General features: G+C 46.9%; 1 protein-coding gene across 1 annotated transcript; it reads right to left on the bottom strand.

The window, feature by feature from the left end:
- Nucleotides 1-989: 989 nt before the first annotated feature.
- Nucleotides 990-17436, bottom strand: LOC127647838 (transmembrane and ubiquitin-like domain-containing protein 2). The gene is made up of 3 exons (XM_052132328.1): nucleotides 17333-17436; nucleotides 15559-16046; nucleotides 990-1374 (listed from the first exon to the last, which is right to left on the bottom strand). Exons 2-3 carry the CDS (start codon nucleotides 16029-16031, stop codon nucleotides 990-992), a joined length of 858 nt encoding a protein of 285 aa, XP_051988288.1. The 5' UTR covers nucleotides 16032-16046; nucleotides 17333-17436.
- Nucleotides 17437-18223: the final 787 nt, after the last annotated feature.

The raw sequence follows: 18223 nt of genomic DNA, 5'->3' as shown, positions 1-18223 counted from the left end.
AACTGTCATTTTAAGATTACTCCATGAACCTTCTTGGTTTTATCTAGAGTAAACACATTGTTTATATACAGATTTTACAGAACGTCAAATTATTTGCTCTGTTATCCATGTCAAATATGAAAAAAAAAAAAAAATCCTGTAAATGCATTGAGTTAACTGAACTAAAAAGAACCATAATGCTTGAGATACTTTGCACTGAGTATGTTGCATCTAGAATCTTTATCATATAGGCTGGTATAAAACTGGCCTATTTGATGATGATAATAATGATTATGAATTTTAAACAAGTTAGAAATAGCAGCTGCCACACTGAGCTAGACTTGTCATGTAGAAACACAAGTTTGAAATGAATACAGGTTTCAGTGTAACAAACAACCTTCAATTCCAAACATGAGTTTGTACATCACAGCTTTTCATTATTATTGGAACGTAGGAAAGTTTGCTACTACAGAAGATAGTCATGTTATTACTGGTTAAAACAAGCCACAACAATTGATAAAACCTAAAATCAATGAGCCTAATTCATGAAACACAATCAGAACAGATTTCTGTGTAACCTTTTTAAATTGGCACATTCAGCTCAACCACTTTGTTTTTATTGTTTCATGAATGAGGCTCAATGAGTCAGCACAAACTGCAATTTCTCTAAATAAAAGACCAGTGAGATTTCAAATCTTGATTTCTCTTCACACAGAGTTTAAATAATTGTATATGCCTATTTTTTTTTTCCAAGAAGCTAAATGATACAGCAATGTTACATTGTGCATGCTCACGAATTAAGCTGAAAGCAGTAGTGCACACCTTCACCATACATACACATATTCAGACATTTTCTAAATGGCACCAGAAGCCTCAAAGGCTCCCTGAGAATGTTCTCTGCTACCACTGAGCTGCTATTTTTTTCTGTAGTTTCTTTCTCCTTCTCAATACTGGCACCATTCCTCTATGTGGGATGCTTCTTTTCATCCATCCATCCATCCATCTTTTCATCAACTGTGCATGCCAAATATGAGAAAACTGAAGAAGACTGTGACCCCAACCAGAGAGATGGTGGCCGGTGCAGTGAACAGCTGGCGGTAGTTGATTCGGAAGTACCAGACCACGGCAAGGAGCACCACAAACACTGGGATCACCAGGCCTCCAGTGCTGAGAGCCAGACCGGCCGATCGCAGCCCCCCGCTGAGCATGGATCTCACACCAACTCGAGGGTTGTCCTCTGCCACGGCCTCACGCAGTTCCTGGACTTGGGAGATGTGACAGTGGAGCACGCTGTTGTGGGTGATGTTGAGAGACACAAGAGACCGCTGGGGGTCCTGCAAGAGCTGGCCCTGGTAAATGAGCTTGATCTGATGTTCACGGCCAGAAAAATACTTACTGATGTGGGAGGAAGATGAAAAACAAGAATGAGGAACATTTGAGTTTTGGACCAAAAGTTTTTATTATAGTAATGCAATTACAGCTCCTGTCTAACTGAAAGGGGAAAGACTGAAATTTTTGAAAATTCTAAATTGCAATTTTGCATACTCAAAAGGCCACTGCAGAAAGGAGGCAGTACATGTAGCATTCCAAATTAAAACTGAGCAACAGAATGCAACCGTCGATAACATGAAAATCTTTCAATTCAGACCTACTATGAGCTCCAAAGTTGTTAATCGATGTTATTTGCTCCTGTTAAAGCCACCAGTCTACGTTATTTTAAATTCTTTTTTTTATTATTGTGTTTTACAGTAGTATTCCAGGTAAAGAACTACACTACCCATGATTCTGTAGTGGAAAAAAACAGAATCAGCCTCCTTACACACTCAAATTTGCAATCAACTTGAAATGTGTTGCTTCTATACCTATAATGAATAACTCTAAATCAATAGTTAGATATTTTTCTATCTGTGTTTTTCCGTTTCCATCATTCACAATGCTTCATGAGCAGTACTGGGTAGTAACAGATTACATAATTAGTTTGCAAAAATCTTGTAATTAGATTAAAATTTATTTTAAAATACTTTGATTCTAATTAGTTATTATTAATCAGGCAAATGGGAGAAAACAATGTATGCACAATTAATCTAATTAAAATCACGAAATGTCCTAGTGTGATTATAAAATTGCAAAAGACTGCAATCTTAGTCTGCATGAGCTGCGTGCTTTAAAGTGAATAAACTCCACACAAACTCCATATGCTATGGGAGATGACGGAGCAGAGACCTCATTCACTGTAAAACGTGCAGCACAAGCAAACTAAATTAAACATTTGGGCTTTAACAATCATACTGTAGTAATAATAATAAATAATTATGAATAATAATAATAATATTCATAATAATACAATTTAAGCAATTAAGTAAGAGTGCTGTTGTACTAAATAAAAGTTTGAAATTTTGAAATTTTTGATTTTTCTGTATTCATTTGTTAATTGTTTTAGTGATTAAATCGATTAGACACTATTTTGGTGATTACATTAAATCACACTAAATACAGTTCAAATAAAGTTTTCAGAAAAAATACAGATTTCAGTAGGGCTTAAAAAAAACTTTTAAGCAATGCATACCTTATTGAGAAATACTTGGACACATGCTTTTGTTTTAATGTATTATTCGCACTGATATGTAACTTTTTAAATAGGTGTGTTCAGTAGCACATTGCCATATTAGCATTTTATTAATTTTTTTGCTGTGGTATCAAGTCGACATTGGTATCGAGAACCGTAAAATTTCACTGGTATCAGACGGTACCTACTATTGAAATTTTGGTATTGTGACAACACTAAAAGAAGTCATAGCCATTCTTATATTTTTATGCATAATGAAAGTTTTCTTTCTTTAAAGGGGTCATATAATGCCATTTTTGTACAAGTTAATATGAATCTTTAGGGTCTAAATGAAAACTTTGTAATATACTTTTATTAAAAATTCTCATTAGTATTTTAAGAAAACACTAATTTTACCTGCTCAAAAACAGCTCTGTTTTCATCATGCCGTTTCAGAGCATATGACTTTAAATGATAATGAGCTTTGGTCACCCCGCCCCTCCGTTCTGGAGTTATTCTCCGTATAACTGTTTTTTTTTACATTACTTCTTAATCAGTAACATACAAGTAAATCAGGTGTAACTTAATGTTACCATGTTAACTGTAACACCTGCGTCCACAGTTTTTAATAACACAATAACCATAATGCGTTGTTCATTATAAACGTGGGATTATGAATTATATTGAGAACGTCGTAACGTTATGGAAAACATGCCGTAATGTACCCTGAGTGTAAACATTAGCCACATTCATTGTGAAGCGTGCAAGCGATTTGCAAAGATTAATATAAAGGTTAATAAAACATTACACTTACTTCTTCTGGAGGTGCAGAGGGAATATAAATAGTTGGTACCGAATCTTTTTCAGCAGGAAGTTCTTAGCAAAACCAGCTTTATACTGACCCTCGTTTATAAAGCAGTCTGGTGAAAAATGATTCGCGCAAAATTGAACGCATTGACGTTGCTCGTGGGGAATATTCCCATCATAAACAAAACTCAGCCACTGCGTCTTCAGCGGTTCAGATTTAGGAACATCAAAATGACTGCTGTGTTCGTTATTACACCGAAGAACAGAACACCACAATTAAATCGCTTAGGCGCCATTCTGCTCCAGTGTATCAACAAAGATGACGGACTATGATTGACAGCTCGCTCACGAGCGAGGGCGGGTCTGTGTTGAAACACTGCTGTCAATCAACAATCCTGGGAGGGGCGTCCGACCGTGTGACGTCACACGGTCGAACGGCTCGATTTGAGGCAGGGGAAAATATATAAGGAGATTAAAACAAAAACACTGGATGGATTTTTATCATAATAGGATGGTTGTGTACAGGCACAGCCAACACACATTTCAGTACAATCAACTTGAAAAAGTGCATGTACCATTATATGACCCCTTTAAGCAACAATGTCAAAATGGTACAAAGTTTTCCTTCTTAAGTAACCCAAGTCATCTAAAAGAAATCATATTACATTTCCTTCTAAAAATGTAATCCAAGAGGTAATGTTACTGAATACAATTTCCGACATGTAATTTCTAATCAGTACCATAGTACAATTGAGTAATCTACCCAGCACTGTTCATGGGTTTGTAGTTCATACCCTCTTGAAACACGTTTAAGTACAGTCTTATACCTTTATCATCTGTCCGATTTTCAAATACTTTTTTGCTTAAAATCAATAATAATGATTTTGTTGTTCACGTGGTGTGGTTGGTTTAATTCATGGTTTAAAACTCTATTATGAAGGCTTTTATAAATCTCTATTCAAGAAATTAACTTGGAAAATACTTCCGGCAGAAAAAGTGGGTGGGAACTGTTGCGCTTCCTTCACAGAGGGCCATTCTACAAGACTGTCATTAAAGTGTACATATGATGATAATTTTATGGAAGTCATTTTGCTGTGTATGACCATGTTATCCTGTGAACCTGAGGTAATTTGTTTAAAATCTTACCTGTGGTTTTAAAACCCACAATTGCGCTAGGCAATGGCAAAACTGCATTTGCCACCAAAGCAAATGACTCTTTTAACTGTAAGCCATGACTTCCTTTCTTACAGTTGACATTTTGAGCATAGCATTTACTCCCATTCATTTTTAAACAAAAGGCTTGTCTCCTATTTCGAGCATAAATATGACATTATTTTTATTACATATTCCAGGGGTATTCAACCATTTTCAGGCCAAGCACCCCTTGGTGGGTAGAGAGATGTAGCCAGGACCCCCATTACATATTGTATAAAATTGAGTTTTGCGTTTTATGCCTATAAAAACATGTATGGTAGGCTAACATATTATTGTATGTATATACTTCATGATGTTTACATTGCAAAGCCATTGATATAAAAATTAAACACTGCCCTGCTGAAAAGACATAAGCATAAGCTGGTTGGCTGGTTTTAGCTGGTCATACTGATCTTAGCTGGTCAGGATGGTCTTAGCTGGTCTTCCAGCCTCACCAGCTAAAAAGTGTTCAAACCCCCCCTCTGAAACCTGCAAACTGACCAGCCTAGCTAGGCTAGGCGACAAGCTAAAACGTATCGGTTACCTAACGTAACCTCGGTTCTCTCTAGATGAGGGAACGAGTATTGCGTAAGCTAGCTTACGCTACGGGAAAGATTCATCTTTTCTGAGATATTGAAGCCAAAAAATTATCCTTAATTTTTGTATCCATTGTCAACGCAGTGCGGCAGCTGCAGACCTTGAGCGAGCTAGCTAGCGAGCTCATAGGTTGCTCTCGCGGCAACTGCTGCAGCCTATAGACGAGCTTGGGCGAACTCGCATCCAATGAGAGGCGTCCGGCGCTCACTGCAACAAAGCCCGCCAAAATGGGCGTGACTAGAGTGCATATAAGCGTGGTTACGTAGGCTGGAACCCTGGTTTTCATTGACTGAAGCGAAAAGTCAGCCAGGTGGCGCGAAGCACGGCCGGCTACGCAATACTCGTTCCCTCATCTAGAGAGACCGAGGTTACGTTAGGTAACCGATACGTTCTCTTACGAGAGGTTCTCAGTATGCGTAAGCTAGCTTACGCTACGGGAACCCATTGTCAGCGCCGTGCGTGCCAAGCATCCACTGTATGAGCCCCAGGGAATTAAGGGGGACCGTGGGAGCCCTTATGAGTGGGGAAATAATATTTGGCCGGCAAGAATGCGGGTCATTGATTGTGTAATACATAAGCACATAGTGGGAAGGGAGCGACAAGCGGCGGTGCGGTCTGTGTGGAATGTGTCCCATCAGTGCAGCTCACCAGGGAGCTGTAGCGTATTAAACGCTAGTAGTTTGCCTGCAGAGCGGGCACTTCCATATTGTAAAATCTGACAAAGGTGGAGGGAAGTCCATCCCGCTGCCACACATATGTCGTGAATGGAAATCCCGCTGGACCATGCCCACGAGGATGCCATGCCTCTAGTGGAGTGAGCCCTAATGCCCAGCGGGCATGGCAGGTCTTTGGCGCGTATGTAGCAGCAATAGCGTCCCACTATCCATCTAGATAGTGTCTGTTTCGGTGGCCAGACCTTTGGTGCGCCCTCGAGCAAGCGAAAAGCTGCTCAGAGCGTCTGAAGCGGCGGGCGCGCAGTATACAATCTCAGTGCTCTGACCGGGCAAAGGAGATTGGCGTCGCGTTCAGCTAACGGGTGCTGGCAGCGCCGATAGGAAATGACCTGTGCTCTGAAAGGAGTACCGATCACCTTGGGAACATAGCCGTGTCTAGGCTTTAAAATGACCTTGGAGTCACTTGGTCCAAACTCAAGACACGCATGGCGTGACAGACAGCGCGTGAAGGTCTCCCACGCGTTTGACTGATGACAGGGCAGTCAGAAAAGCGGTTTTGAGTGAAAGGTATTTCAAATCCACGGATTGAAGTGGTTCGAAAGGGGGCTTTCATAGTTTCGAGAACTATAGAAAGATCCCAGATAGGAACCGATGGAGAGCGGGGGGTTCATCCTTCTAGCTCCCTGAGGAAGCGGATGACCAGCTCGTTTTACCCCATGACTGGCCGTGCAGGGGTTCAGCGAGCGCCACAGCGGCCGCCACATACACTTTGGCGTGGATGGGGATCTGCCCTTATCCAGCAGCTCTTGTAGAAATCTGAGCAGCGGCGACACCCCACATGTCCAGCGGGTCCAGGTCTCGGTCGGTGCACCATTTTGAGAACACAGACCATTTTGGCGCATAGAGTCTTCTCGTGGAAGGGGCTCTAGCGTGTATGATGGTGTTTATTACTCCTTCTGGCAGAGCGGCGGGTAGTCGTTGATCACTCACGCATGCAGCCCAGCGCTCTGGGTGGGGATGCCAAGTGTGCCGCGAGCTTGAGAGGAAATCTGCTCTCACTGGGATGGGCCCGCGGCTGTCAGTGACAGCTGCGTAAGCTCCGGGAACCATGTCTGATTCTCCCAACGCGGGGCTATGAGGAGCACCGGTGGCCGTTCCCTGATCCTCTGCATTACCTGTGGCAATAGCGAGGCGGGAGGGAAGGCGTAGCGAGCGTCTGGGCCAGTCCTGGGCCAGCGCGTCCTCGCTTCGAGAAAAATATTGGGCAGTGAGAGTTCTCTTTGGGCGCCAAAGAGGTCTATCTCCGCTCTGCCGAATAGGTGCCATAACGTCTGGACTGTTTGGCGTGCAGGGACCATTCCCTGGGGAATATTGTCTCTGGACAGTCTGTCGGGCCGTCGTTCAGGTGGCCTGGCACGTGCGTCGCCCTCAGCGGCGCAGGTGGCACTGGGACCAACTCAGTATGCGTTTAGTCAGATGGAAGAGGTTCCTGGATCTGACACCGCCCTGGCGGTTTAGGTAGGATACCACAGATCTGTTGTCGAGCGGACCAGGATGTGGTGACCCTGAATGACCGGGAGAAAGCGCCGCGGCGTACTCGACCGCTATCATTTCCAGACAATTTATGTGAAGGAGCTTTTCCTGAACTGACCATAGGCGAAAACCGGAGAGCCCTCGCGGACCGCGCCCCAACCCGTGTTGGGCGGCGTCTGTCGAGATGACTTTCGGTGAGATACAGCTCCCATTGTCACTCCCGCTGATACCATTCGGCCACTGTCCAGGGCTGCAGAGCTGAAATACAGGTCTGAGTCACCTTGATGGGCTGGCGGCCTGTGGCCCAAGCCCGGCGAGACGCGGTGTTTAGCCAATGCTGAAGCGAGCATGTGCAGTAAACCCAGCTGAAGTACTGCTGCGGCTGAGGCCATGTAGCCTAGCACTCTCTGAAATTTCTTCAGAGGTGTGAGGCTGTTCATCTGAAATGGCGCTGACTGAGTAAGCTGCACCGCGGCAGCACTGTGTAGATAAGCGAGCCGTCATTGCCACTGAGTCTAGTTCTATTCCAAGGAAGGAAATTGCCTGACTGGGCTTTGTAGTGAGCTCTTGGTCCAATTGACTGCAAGGCCCAAACTGTTCAGATGACTGAGGAGAACTGTCCTGTGAGACAGAAGCTCCGTATGTGATTGTGCCAAAATCAGCCAATCGTCCAAATAGTTCAGAATTCGCAAACCCTGACTCCGCGGGGAGTGCGGCGCCAGCGATCCATGCGCCGTGAAAGTGCGAGGTGCTAAGGACAGGCTGAGCGGAAGGGCGGTGTATTGATAAACCTGGCCGTCGGCGAATCTCAAGAATGGCCTGTGACGGGGATTTATCTGAATCTGAAAGTATGCATTTTTCAGATCGAGAGAAATAAACCAGTCCCCTGGCGCACATCGCTGAGGAGTTTGCTGATTGTAAGCATTTTGAGCGGTCTTTTTGCAAGCTTTGTTCAAAACCCTGAGATCTAATATTGGTCTGAGGCGCCCGTCTTTCTTGGGGACAAGAAAATAGCGGCTGTAAAACCCGACTTCGCTCAGGGAGCGGCACTCTCTCTATGGCCCTTTTGCACAGAAGGTTTGCTATTTCTGAGCGAAGCATGCACGCTGCTTCCGTGTTCAAAGTAGTTCGAGCAGCTCTGAAGCAAGGAGGGCGGCGATCGAACTGTAGCAAATAGCCCTGTTTTATTGTGCTTAACACCCATTCGGATATCCCTGGAATATCTTCCCAGCTTGAAGTGTAATGTTAGAGGGTGAATGGCCAAATCGCTCTGATTGCCGCACACAGCGCTGAACAGAATGTGTGGCGCTTACTGTGCTTATGCTGGACTGCTTCGCAGACAGCATGGACGAGGCTGTTCTGTGAGTGACTTCCGATTGAGGTGAATGGGGAAAGAGTCACGTCTGTTAAGTGATGCGCTAAGCATAGCCCGCGAACGCGGGACTTACATACAGAGAAGTGTTTGCTGGCCGTGTGACAGAGCGGGCAGAGAATGAAGCGTAGCGCGTATTACGTGGCGCATTTATTGACTCTAACACTCGAGTGGTTAAGTAACAGCTTTTGAGTGTGCTCTGATGGGGACACGGAGCGTGTAATGCTTGTGTGTAGAGGTGAACACTGGATCGTGGGCACATTTTCTACACATAAGGCTGGTGCGTGTGACAGAGCGGCCAGAGAATGAAGCGGCGCGCGGATTAGGTGGGTGCGTTTATTAACCCTAACACTCGGCGGTCGTAACCGCTTTATGTGAGTGTGCTCTGATAGGGACACGGGGCGTGTAATGCTTGTGTGTAGAGGTGAACACTGAATCGTGGGCACATTTTCTACACATAAGGCTTTATTTTGAGTCGCCGTGGAAGCGGCGTTTGAGTGCTGAGCAAGCGGGTAATATCACCGGCTTGTTGGCTGCTGAATCCACCACTGCAGTAGCCTGAGAGAAGGGGACTGACAAGGGCGTCTGGGACTTACATACAGCTGGCCGTGTGACAGAGCGGGCAGAGGAGAGTAGCGCGCGGGCTCGTGGTAGCGTTTATTAACTCTAACACTCGGCGGTCGTAACAGCTTATGTGAGTGTGCTCTGATAGGGACACGGGATGTGTAATGCTTGTGTGTAGGGGTGAGCACTGGATTGTGGGCACATTTTCTACACATAAGGCATGTTTACTCTTTACAAGATTTCTTTGGATTAGCCGTGAAACGGCGTTTGAGTCTGAGCAAGCGGGTAGTATCACCGGCTTGTTGGCTGCTGAATCCACCACTGCAGTAGCCTGAGAGAAGGGGACTGACAGGGGCGAAGCTTTGGCGGTGGTCCGGCCGTGGCGGGACTGAGCCGTCGTTTTCTCAACTAGCGCTAGGAGGACTTCGGTTGCTCAGGTTTCAGTACAATCTTAGGCCGAGGCCGCAGGAGGCGGCTGTCTGAGCCTTGATCGAGGCGGCCGCCCTGTCGACGCTGATTAGTCTGGCTTGTTGAGCTGGGGCTGTGAAGAGGCTGGCGTGCAGGAGGCTGGTCACGTGGGCGGCCTGCAGAGGAGCTAAGCAGCGACGAGGCAGAAAGAGATTCAGATCTGAAACAGCCTCTGTCTGTAAGGCGGCCATGGAATGCAGAGCAGATCGCGGCTTGGCGGCGGCGGTATAGAGCGCGGCCAACACAGGCGGAAGTAGTTCTGCAGGCCTTAGGCGGGAGCACCAGCTAGACCGCCATCTCGCGAGGGCGGGCAAAGGTGCTGGCGTGGAGTCTGTTGGGAGCCTGTTCAGGGGCGGTGACCACTTTCGAGCCGAGGCGGTCGGCGGCCTGTGTGAGGCGGCGTTAGTTCCCCGCCGACTCGGCGCGGGTCCTGCTGGATTCCTGGGCGAGGAGGGCGTGTGAGCCTGACCACTCCTGGCTGTCGAAGCCATGATGGAACAGCCCTTATCCTCCGCTTCTTAGTCCGAGATGGCAGCAGAGCAGCGGCTCGGCGGCAACTCTTGGCGTCCGAGTGGGCGGGGAGGGTGAAGGCGATGCTTTCGAGGGAGGGGCTCGGCGAGGCAATCGCTTCTACCACTGGTTCCGGCAGCCTTTGAGGCGGCGCTTTTTACTGCTGCGGCTGAATGGAAGGCGGCTGCGGCTCGGTCCTGGCGCTTGAGTCGAGCCCGCAGGGTCGACATCGAAGCTCCTCGCAGAGATCGCATCCGCCTTCAGCGAGGCGAGCTCTGCATGCCCCAGTCCCAGGCAGAGAGCGCCAGATGGCGTGGCGGTCTCCGGTGCTGAAAGAGCGCAGCATGAGGCGCAAGTGGAGCGAGACATCTTTAAAAAGACACTCGTACTCTTTTGTGAAGTTCATAAGAACTAGCTTGCTTTAAAAGGATACGTCGCCGGATGGCATAGCTTCGCAGGACGGCTGAAGGTGGCGAAGCGGCCGGCTTCTTCGGCGCTGTCCACGCTTGCTTGATGCCCCTCAAGCGGCGGCGGCTTCCAGTTCAGAGATCGCGAAGAGCTCAGCTGAAGAGATGAAAATCAGGGTTCCAGCCTACGAACTACGCTTATATGCACTCTAGTCACGCCCATTTTGGCGGGCTTTGTTGCAGTGTGGCGGGCGCCTCTCATTGGATCGCGAGTTCACCCAAGCTCGTCTATAGGCTGCAGCAGTTGCCGCAGAGCAACCTATGAGCTCGCTAGCTAGCTCGCTCAAGGTCTGCAGCTGCCGCACTGCGTTGACAATGGATACAAAAATTAAGGATAATATTTTGGCTTCAATATCTCAGAAAAGATGAATCTTTCCCGTAGCGTAAGCTAGCTTACGCAATACGAGAGAACCTCTCGTAAGAGAACCAGCCAACCAGCTTAAGCTGGTTTTAGCTGGTCTTTTCAGCAGAGATTTCCAACAGGGGTCTGCAACGTTTTTGACATGAAGTGATATTTTGACATTCCCCTGTAAATCCCTGTGCCAAACCTCCAAAAAGAAAGAAAAAGACAGAGACAGAGAGACAGACAGATAGATAGACAGACCCCGTCCATGCAGAATAAAACAACTTTTATAAGGTTACTAAAATTGAGTCCTCATCTCATGTGAGTGATCGATTCTATACATATATTTTAAAATGACTGTTGATTTCATTGAGTAAAAATTTGTAATGAGGAAAACGTATCGGTTACCTAACGTAACCTCGGTTCTCTCTAGATGAGGGAACGAGTATTGCGTAAGCTAGCTTACGCTACGGGAAAGATTAATCTTTTCTGAGATATTGAAGCCAAAAAATTATCCTTAATTTTTGTATCCATTGTCAACGCAGTGCGGCAGCTGCAGACCTTGAGCGGGCTAGCTAGCGAGCTCATAGGTTGCTCTGCGGCAACTGCTGCAGCCTATAGACGAGCTTGGGCTGAACTCGCATCCAATGAGAGGCGTCCGGCGCTCACTGCATCAAAGCCCGCCAAAATGGGCGTGACTAGAGTGCATATAAGCGTAGTTCAGTAGGCTGGAACCCTGGTTTTCATTGACTGAAGCGAAAAGTCGCTACGTGGCGCGAAGCACGGCCGGCTACGCCAATACTCGTTCCCTCATCTAGAGAGAACAGAGGTTACGTTAGGTAACCGATACGTTCTCTTCGAGAGGTTCTTTAGATATGCGTAAGCTAGCTTACGCTACGGGAACCCATTGTCAACGCCGTGCGCGCAAGCATCCACTGTATGAGCCCCAGGGAATTAAGGGGGACCGGGGAGCCCTTATGAGTGGGGAAATAATATTTGGCCGGCAAGAATGCGGGTCATTGATTGTGTAATACATAAGCACATAGTGGGAAGGGAGCGACAGAGCGGCGGTGCCGGTCTGTGTGGAATGTGTCCCATCAGTGCAGCTCACCAGGGAGCTGTAGCGTACTAAACCGCTAGTAGTTTTGCCTGCAGAGCGGGCACTTCCATATTGTAAAATCTGACAAAGGTGGAGGGGAAGTCCATCCCGCTGCCACACATATGTCGTGAATGGAAATCCCGCTGGACCATGCCCACGAGGATGCCATGCCTCTAGTGGAGTGAGCCCTAATGCCCTACGGGCATGGCAGGTCTTTGACGCGTATGCAGCAGCAATAGCGTCCACTATCCATCTAGATAGTGTCTGTTTCGAGGCGCAGACCTTTGGTGCGCCCTCTGAGCAAACGAAAAGCTGCTCAGAGCGTCTGAAAGCGGCGGAGCGCGCAGTATACAATCTCAGTGCTCTGACCGGGCAAAGGAGATTGGCGTCGCGTTCGCTATCGAGTGCTGGCAGCGCCGATAGGAAATGACCTGTGCTCTGAAAGGAGTACCGATCACCTTGGGAACATAGCCATGTTTAGGCTTTAAAATGACCTTGGAGTCACTTGGTCCAAACTCAAGACACGCAGCGCTGACAGACAGCGCGTGAAGGTCTCCCACACGTTTGACTGATGACAGGGCAGTCAGAAAAGCGGTTTCGAGTGAAAGGTATTTCAAATCCACGGATTGAAGTGGTTCGAAAGGGGGCTTTCATAGTTTCGAGAACTATAGAAAGATCCCAGATAGGAACCGATGGGAGCGCGGGGGTTCATCCTTCTAGCTCCCCTGAGGAAGCGGATGACCAGGCTCATTTTTACCCCATGACTGGCCGTGCAGGGGTTCAGCGAACGCCGCAACGGCCGCCACATACACTTTGAGCGTGGATGGGGATCTGCCCTTATCCAGCAGCTCTTGTAGAAATACTGAGCAGCGACGACACCCCACATGTCCAGCGGGTCCAGGTCTCTGTCGGTGCACCATTTTGAGAACACAGACCATTTTGACGCAGAGTCTTCTCGTGGAAGGGGCTCTAGCGTGTATGATGGTGTTTATTACTCCTTCTGGCAGAGCGACGGGTAGTCGTTGATCACCACGCATGCAGCGCCCAGCGCTCTGGGTGGGGATGCCAGATTGTGCTGCGAGCTTGAGAGAGGAGATCTGCTCTCACTGGGATGGGCCACGGCGCTGCCAGTGACAGCTGCGTAAGCTCCGGGAACCATGTCTGATTCTCCCAAGCGGGGCTATGAGGAGCACCGAGTGGCGCGTTCCCTGATCCTCTGCATTACCTGTGGCAATAGCGAGGCGGGAGGGAAGGCGTAAGCGGGCGTCTGGGCCAGTCCGGGGCCAGCGGCGTCCTCGCTTCGAGAAAAATATTGGGCAGTGAGAGTTCTCTTTGGACCCAAAGAGGTCTATCTCTGCTCTGCCGAATAGGTGCCATAACATCTGGACTGTTTGAGCGTGCAGGGACCATTCCCCTGGGGAATATTGTCTCTGGACAGTCTGTCCGGGCCGTCGTTCAGGTGGCCTGGCACGTGCGTCGCCCTCAGCGAGCGCCGGTGGCACTGGGACCAACTCAGTATGCGTTTCGTCAGATGGAAGAGGTTCCTGGATCTGACACCGCCCTGACGGTTTAGGTAGGATACCACAGATCTGTTGTCCGAACGGGCCAGGACGTGGTGACCCTGAATGACCGGGAGAAAGCGCACGAGCGCGTACTCGACCGCTATCATTTCCAGACAATTTATGTGAAGGAGCTTTTCCTGAACTGACCATAGCTGAAAACCGGAGAGCCCTCACAGACCGCGCCACAACCCGTGTTGGACGCGTCTGTCGAGATGACTTTTCGGCGAGATACAGCTCCCATTGTCACTCCCCACTGATACCATTCGGCCACTGTCCAGGGCTGCAGAGCTGAAATACAGGTCTGAGTCACCTTGATGGGCTGGCGGCCTGTGGCCCAAGCCTGGCGAGACGCGCGGGTGTTTAGTCAATGCTGAAGCGGGCGCATGTGCAGTAAACCCAGCTGAAGTACTGCTGCGGCTGAGGCCATGTAGCCTAGCACTCTCTGAAATTTCTTCAGAGGTGTGAGGCTGTTCATCTGAAAAGCCCGCCAAAAGGGGCTCCGGCGAGGCAATCCCTTCTACCACTGGTTCCGGCAGCCTTTGAGAGCGGCGCTTTTTCTGCGCGGCTGAATGGAAGGCGGCGCGGCGGCTTCGGTCCTGAGCGCTTCGAGTCGAGCCCGCAGGGTCAACATCGAAGCTCCTCGCAGAGATCGCATCCGCCTTCAGCGAGGCGAGCTCTGCATGCCCCAGTCCCAGGCAGAGAGCGCCAGATGACATGGCGGTCTCCGGTGCTGAGAGGGGCGCGCATGAGGCGCAAGTGGAGCGAGGCATCTTTAAAAAGACGCTCGTACTCTTTTGTGAAGTTCGTAAGAACTAGCTTGTTTTAAAAGGATACGTCGCCGGATGGCGTAGCTCGCAGGACGGCTGAAGGTGGCTAAGACGGCCGGCTTCTTCGAGCGCTGTCCACGCTTGCTTGATGCCCCTCGAATGGCGACGCGGCTTCCAGTTCAGAGATGCGGAGAGCTTCGCTGAAGAGATGAAAATCAGGGTTCCAGCCTACTGAACTACGCTTATATGCACTCTAGTCACGCCCATTTTGGCGGGCTTTGATGCAGTGAGCGCTGGACGCCTCTCATTGGATGCTGAGTTCGCCCAAGCTCATCTATAGGCTGCAGCAGTTGCCGCAGAGCAACCTATGAGCTCGCTAGCTAGCCCGCTCAAGGTCTGCAGCTGCCGCACTGCGTTGACAATGGATACAAAAATTAAGGATAATTTTTTGGCTTCAATATCTCAGAAAAGATGAATCTTTCCCGTAGCGTAAGCTAGCTTACGCAATACGAGAGAACCTCTCGTAAGAAACCTCTGTTTGCACCTTTAATTATGTTGATTTGAGAGTCACCGTCTTGTATGTGTGGAACGTTGTATGCCAGTTTAATAATCTCAGTGTTAACCATTTATTTAAACCAGGCAACTAAGCTATTGTTCTGAAAGCAGGCTGTCATCTGCAAAACCGCACAGCACGACCAACTTAAAGTAGACTCGTTTACTCACATGACCCTCTACTGCAGCGCTGCTGAACCTGATGTCTGACACGCATTGAGCAGCATCTGATTATCGTTGGGCGAGTAAAGGGTTTGTCCGGGCTGCGCTCTTCTGCTGACTAGTGCGGTTTAGTCACATTTAGATTTGGCATGCAGCTGCAAAGGACTTCAACCTGTCAATAATTCACACTCTTGTCTCTCGCTGTCGCTCGCTCGCGTGCGAGTGAGTGATTATTACAAATGCCACCAAGGTGGATCAAACAATAATTTGCGGACCCCCTGGGGGTTGTGGAACCCCTGTTGAAGACCCTTGACATAATGTGTGTACTGTCAAATTTTGTGTGTGTGTTTGACTCATTATCACCTCTTCAGCAGTCCTACTGTATCCTGTGGTCTGAGCACAGCAAGCTCCTCTGTGTCATTCAAGAATTTCAGTCTCACAGTGATACTTGTGGCCTCATCTTCTTCTTCCTCTTCCATCACTTCCTCTCCATCACCCTGAACACGGCTCACTTTCTTCCTGGCGCCCTGAATATCCAACAGCTCCTCTCCCGGCACATCTTCTTCCTGTTTCTCCTCGTCTACTGGCTCCTCATCTGGTTGCTCACTGGGCTCTGAGCTGGGAGGGGAGCCCGCATAGCTGTCGTGACCCCCCAAACCAATAAGGGAGGCATGGGCACCCACAGTGAGAATAGTTCCCAAAATGTGGTCTCCACGGTCAGCCACGTGGGTAGACAGCCAGGCGAGGACCAGCGCCAGGAACAGCACGACCACGCCACCCAACGTCGTGGCCTCCTCCCCGACCCCGTCTAGCACAGTTAGAGCACATACTGCCATCCCAGCCCACTCTACCTGCATAGGCAAGATTAAGAGAGAGGAAGATAAAAAAAAGGGATATTTGCAACATATTTTGGTTCCGTAATGTGATGTTATTCACCCCCATGCCATCCCAGATGTGTGACTGACTTTTGTCTGCACAACACAAAAAAGATTTTAGATGAATATATCAGCTCTGTAGGTCCATAAAATGCAAGTGAATGGTGGTCAGAACTTTGTAACTCCAAAAAGGACATAAAGGCAGCATAAAAGTAACCCATACGGCACCAGTGGTTTAATCCATGCCTTCTGAAGTGATCCAATCAGTTTTCTGTGAGAACAGACCATAATATAACTACTTTTCCCCACTATAAATCTAGACATCAGCAGTCTCCTTAGCGATCTTGATTTCAAGCTCGATTACACCTCCTAGCGCCATCTAACCAAGCACTAGGAAATGTAATCGAGCTTGACATCACGACTGTGCCTAAAGACTGCAAAGGCAAGATGTACAATGAAAAAGGAGTCACATTTTGGCCTGAGCTCACCCAAAATTGATGAGATTGCGCATGAATTTACTCATTTGTAATTTGCTTTGGATAAAAGCGTCTGCAAAATGACTAAATGTAAATGTGAAGACATTGATTAAAAAACTGAAGTCTTATTGATTATTACTCTTATGCTGCCTTTATGTGCTTTCTGGAGCTACAACGTTCTGGTCACCATTCACGTGCATTATATGGACCTACAGAGCTGAAATAGTCTACAAAAAATATTTTTGGGGTGAACTATTCCTTAAGTTTAGATATATTATTTAACAAGACAGCAAAGTATGTGACAGTGTGTTGTACGGATTATTAAGATTGCAAAGACCTTAACGCTGTTACCTAACTTTAAATGACACACTTCTTAGCTGAGACTGCATTAGGAAATAAGCCTCCTGACGACAATGAGTGTCTTTTTTGCGTTTTACACTTTTTAAATGAACATAAAGATGTTTCAATGCATTGCACTCTTAAAAAATTGCCAGCTGTTAAGTTAGTTTGTAATATACTGCTATCTTTTCGTAGGTGTTTGCTAGCTATTTTCCGCTAAAGCCATGAATGTACCTTTCACAAATCTCCACCGTTACATTTAATGTCACCCACAGAAACTAGAACAATGAGGCGAAAACCCGAGCAGAAAAATCGTGTGATAAAAAGTGATCTGCTTATTTCTGTCTGAACAGGATTGCAGGACGTGTAACGGCGGTGCAGGACGACGTGGATTCACGAGCTTTAACTGCACTCCTGCTATTGAAACATATAAAACCGCACAGTTACCTTCTATTCCTTCATATCATTCTGGATCTCCGCTGTTTTTGTCGTTGCACCGGTTCATAAACACAACACCTTCCTGGTTTAGAGATCCGCGCACGCGCAGACAGTTGACGTTCAGTCAGTGAGGAATGGAAGATCACGTGGTCGCCAAACATTCAGCGATCGTGTGTAAAATTAAATTAATGTTAATAATTAATTTGTACAAATATTTGTATTTTATTTTGAGTGAACAAACGTTGATTTTTATGTCAACAGGACCTAGGGTGCTCAGACGTTGTAGAGGGCACAGATATTATAGCTGGCCCTAAATGTCTTAAAGGTACTAAATATAAATAGCTTTTGAACCTAAATGTATTAACATAGGAGTTTCGTCAATCATTACTACATACTTGGGTCTTTAGCGACCCGGCACGTATATCAACAAAATGCCGTGATAGCATCACATTTAAAAAAAAAAAATTGAGACGCCTGGAAAATTTATAATATTATAATATACTGCATTATATTATTTTCCAGTGTCTTAAAAAAAATTACAAATGTGAATATATACATATTCTATTCAACGAAAATAACATATTTTAGTTAATAATGTGCAGACCAAACGTCAATGGAATATGCACATTTTTATATAAATAAATAAACATTTATTAATTTAAACATGTATCAAACATGTCAAAGATACAACAGTGTACAGCTGTCCTTGTGAAAACCTGAAATACTGAAATAATAGCATATAATAAATATACTTAAGTATTATAAAAGAAAATTAAGTTAAGCTTAAGTTATTTTATCCAGATTTCTTCATGCTTTTGATACTTATTGTTTTCTGCATTTTAGCCAGTTTAGAATATTGCGTTGCATGTGGTGTGTTTTTAATGAAAACAGTGTATTCAC

The sequence above is a fragment of the Xyrauchen texanus genome, chromosome 8 (assembly GCF_025860055.1).
Source record: "Xyrauchen texanus isolate HMW12.3.18 chromosome 8, RBS_HiC_50CHRs, whole genome shotgun sequence".
Lineage (NCBI taxonomy): Eukaryota > Metazoa > Chordata > Actinopteri > Cypriniformes > Catostomidae > Xyrauchen > Xyrauchen texanus.
The sequence above is the reverse complement of the archived record's forward strand: the minus strand, read 5'-3'. Positions and strand labels throughout refer to the sequence as shown.

What these genes read in the sequence shown, in the direction of transcription:
- LOC127647838 (XM_052132328.1), bottom strand. Translation starts at nt 16,031, where the DNA reads ATGGCAGTATGTGCTCTAACTGTGCTAGACGGGGTCGGGGAGGAGGCC. An exon ending in ACAGTAGGACTGCTGAAGAG is followed by an intron (nt 1,375 to 15,558) that starts GTGATAATGAGT and finishes CTCCCACATCAG; the next exon opens with TAAGTATTTTTCTGGCCGTG.